The sequence below is a fragment of the Crinia signifera genome, chromosome 12 (genome assembly GCF_055691185.1).
Source record: "Crinia signifera chromosome 12, ASM5569118v1, whole genome shotgun sequence".
Classification (NCBI taxonomy): Eukaryota; Metazoa; Chordata; class Amphibia; order Anura; family Myobatrachidae; genus Crinia; species Crinia signifera.
In genome coordinates this window covers 69,394,194-69,398,130 of record NC_139228.1, presented here as the reverse complement: position 1 = coordinate 69,398,130, position 3,937 = coordinate 69,394,194, and the positions used below count along the sequence as shown (strand labels likewise).

Sequence of the window (3,937 nt, the reverse complement as noted above, 5' to 3'; positions counted from 1 at the left end):
CCACACTTATGTCAACATTTACATGTGTTGACCTTTCTGTGTTGATTTTTTCTTGTGGCGATTCGCGTCACACCCCCCCCACCCCCCCCGCAACCCCCACTCCCGCGATTCACGGCACACAAAAAACCCCCGCGATTCTCGGCACCCCACCCCGTGACCCCCCCTCCCGTGATTCACGGCACACCCCCCGCGACCCCCCCTACCATGATTCGCCGCAACCCCCGCCCCCGTAACCCCCCTCCCGCGATTTGCGGCAACCCACCCCGCGACCCCCCTCCCGCGATTCTCTGCAATCCCTCCCCTCCCGCGATTCGCAGCATCCACCCCCCACAACCCCCCCTCCTGCAATTTGCGGCACCCCCCGCGACCCCCCCTCCTGCAATTCGCGGCACCCTACGCGACCCCCCTCCCGCGATTCGCGGACACCTAAGTTGCAATACAGGGCATCTTTCATACAATTCTAACCATATTTCTCATATACAAACGTTCACAAATTAAGGGGGCGCAGCCCCTTACGACGGTGTGAAGAGCGCCCGTAGGGCGCGATGAATCACCTAGTATTTACATATACTGTTTATATGAAGACAACTTGTTTTGTCAAAAAGTATGTACATAGGTTTTTTCAAAATCTATTCATTTTTTACAGAAATGGCCCAGGCGATTGCCAAGGAACACGAATTTATAGAGGCGTTCCTTGAGAAATATAGGGAGCTGGACTGCCTTTGGAAAACTAAATCGAAGGAGTACAGCAATAAAATTAAAAGAGCTCAAGCGCTTCAGGAGCTGGCCCAATTCAGCAAGAGCTACAATCCCGAGGCTGATGCGGACTGGGTCCGAAAAAAAATACAGAACTTGAGGACCGTGTTCCTTAAAGAACACAAGAAAATTCAATCGTCCAAAAGGTCCGGTGCAGGAACTGCAGATGTATACGAGACGTCTTTATGGTACTACAACCTGCTGACCTTCACGTTGAGCCATGAGGTGCCAAGGTCGGGACTCTACCTAATGGTGGAGAGTGAGGCAGACGATGTGTTTGTGGGCCTGGATGAAAGTTCCCAGCCGTTGTCGGTAAGTACTGGTCCAATGTGTATACACCCCTTCCTCCTTTGTTTGTTTTAGGCTCCTATAGAGCATTCCTTTGCGGTCCCATCATTTTTTAAATGTGGTCTTTCTGCCAGGGGACAGCACCAACGCCATTAAAGTACTCCTTATATTGGTCCCTGACCTGTTTGGCTCTTGCTGTCCCTCGGTACTGCTGGGCCGGCGTCTCCAGGGACACGATTGGTGCAACCTCCCTAGGCTCGTCTGGGTCCTCCTGTGGTGCTGGTCCTGCCGGCCGATGGGCCCTTTCTTTGCGCCGAAGTAGATTGTGCAGGACACAGCACGCCATGACGGCCCAGTCGATTTTATCCAGCCGCAGGTTAATGGCTGTGTGGAAAATGCGGAATCTACTAGCCATAATTCCAAATGCACTTTCCACAAGCCGCCGTGCCCTGGAGTGCCTGTAATTGAAGACCCATTTGTCGTGGTCAAGACCACGTTTGGCATAGGGCTTCATGATGTGTTCATGAAGCCCAAATGCCTCGTCCGCCACGAAAACAAAGTTCAGCCCATGCTTCGTTTCTTTGACTGTGGGCAAGTGCAGGGTGTTGGAGGCGAGCCTCTGGTAGAACTTTGTGTCCTTCAAAGTTCCACCATCTGAAGCCCGCCCATTCCTGCCGACATCCACAAAGATGAATTCATAGTTCGCATTTACCACAGCCATCAGCACAATACTGAAGTACCCCTTGTAGTTGAAGTAGTAGGAACCACTGTGGGGTGGCTGATTGATGCGGACGTGTTTCCCATCAATGGCTCCTCCACAATTAGGGAAGTTCCACGCCTCGTCGAATTCAGCAGCGATGTTTTGCCACTCCTGCACGGTGTTGGGGAACTGGAACAAAAAAGAAAAGGAGATGTTAACTAATTGTTGTTATTTTCTTTTCAACAGACAACAAGCACAGAGAAAGAGGTTGGCCACACCTCAACCCCTACCCCAACCCCATCGCCAACCCCTGAGCCACCTGCAATTGACTCATCTGGAACAATCTGTGGAGTGCCAGAAACCCCCACCCCGCCACAACTATTCTCAAAAAAGAAAAAACGCAGGACCAAGACAGTCCCTGACCCAGACCCGGATGATGATATACTTATACGAGCAGAGCAGGTGCTGCGTAGGCCCCCTGACCAGTATGACACCTTCGGCAAATACGTGGCTGAGGGCTTGCGGAAGTTGAATCCGGAACAACAGATGGCGTTCGAACGTCTCACTAGCGAACTCCTGTTTAGGGGCCGTCTTGGCCTTCTGACAATTCAAACCAAATTAGTTGGACTTCTCCCATGGCAGGAGACGCCATCTACTAGTAGTGCCGTACCCTCACCAGCACTTGCCTCATTGCCTGAAACCACCCCACCGAGTGCGCAATCCTGTACCCAACCGGCTACACCTCCTCGCTACAGTCACCTGTATACATCATTGTTGAGTGACAGCACGGACCAAGACGAAACACCGGTTTTACAAGATTTATAAGCACATTCCATACAATTATTTCAAAGTTGGCATGGAGTAGTATGGCACACGGTGCTTGTCGTGGAGATAATGGCTATGGTGACCTGTTGCATACCGCAGAACAATGGGGCCGGGACCATTGCATCTGCGGTATGCAACAGGTAATCCTGATGGCCCTTTCATTATCTGCACTACAAGCACCGTCTGTCATACTGCTCCATACCACAAGGCAATGAGGCATTGGTTTGGTTTTATGTTAATACTTGTTAGGGCACTTTGCCTAGGTTTTATATATTATGTGTGTTTTTGCTATAGGTCCATGCATGGGACAGTATGGCACATGGTGCATGTTGCGCAGACAAAGAAAGGACCTTCATGCTACTGTGGCGCACAGTGCAGAGCAATGGGGCCGGGACCAATGCTTCTGTACTAGGTGCCATGCATGCATGAGGGTGCTTTCATTGTCTGCGCTACATGTGCCGTCTGCCATACTGCCCCTTAACGCACGGCAATTAGGCATTTCATGTGCCGTCTGCCATACTGCCCCTTAACGCACGGCAATTAGGCATTTCTGTGGCTTTATGTTAATTCTTTTACTTGTTAGGGCACTTTGCCTAGGTTTTATATATTATGTGTGTTTTTGCTATAGGTCCATGCATGGGGCAGTATGGCACATGGTGCATGTTGCGCAGACAAAGAAAGGACCTTCATGCTACTGTGGCGCACAGTGCAGAGCAATGGGGCCGGGACCAATGCTTCTGTACTAGGTGCCATGCATGCATGAGGGTGCTTTCATTGTCTGCGCTACATGTGCCGTCTGCCATACTGCCCCTTAACGCACGGCAATTAGGCATTTCATGTGCCGTCTGCCATACTGCCCCTTAACGCACGGCAATTAGGCATTTCTGTGGTTTTATGTTAATTCTTTTACTTGTTAGGGCACTTTGCCTAGGTTTTATATATTATGTGTGTTTTTGCTATAGGTCCATGCATGGGGCAGTATGGCACATGGTGCATGTTGCGCAGACAAAGAAAGGACCTTCATGATACTGTGGCGCACAGTGCAGAGCAATGGGCCGGGACAAATGCTTCTGTACTATGTGCCATGCATGCATGAGGGTGCTTTCATTGTCTGCGCTACATGTGCCGTCTGCCATACCGCCCCTTACCGCATTGCAAACTTCATTAACATTTTATAGCAATATTTTAAAAAAACACAAAGCACTTTTTTAAATTATGTGTACTCAATGTGCAGTATGGCACATGGTACATGTGGTGCAGACAAAGGACAGGGCCACGTGGTGCATAGTGCATATCAATGGGGCCGGGACTATTGCATCTGCACTATGCGCCACGTGAGGTGGAGGGGACATGCATTATCTGCGCTAC

At 50.4% G+C, this 3,937-nt stretch overlaps 1 protein-coding gene across 1 annotated transcript; it reads left to right on the top strand.

The window, feature by feature from the left end:
• The first annotated feature begins 589 nt into the window (after positions 1-589).
• On the top strand, positions 590-2,701 carry LOC146049891 (uncharacterized). Its single transcript, XM_083166562.1, has 2 exons — positions 590-1,068; positions 1,991-2,701. The coding sequence occupies exons 1-2, from the start codon at positions 607-609 to the stop codon at positions 2,567-2,569; spliced, it is 1,041 nt and encodes a 346-aa protein (XP_083022688.1). The 5' UTR covers positions 590-606; the 3' UTR covers positions 2,570-2,701.
• Positions 2,702-3,937: the final 1,236 nt, after the last annotated feature.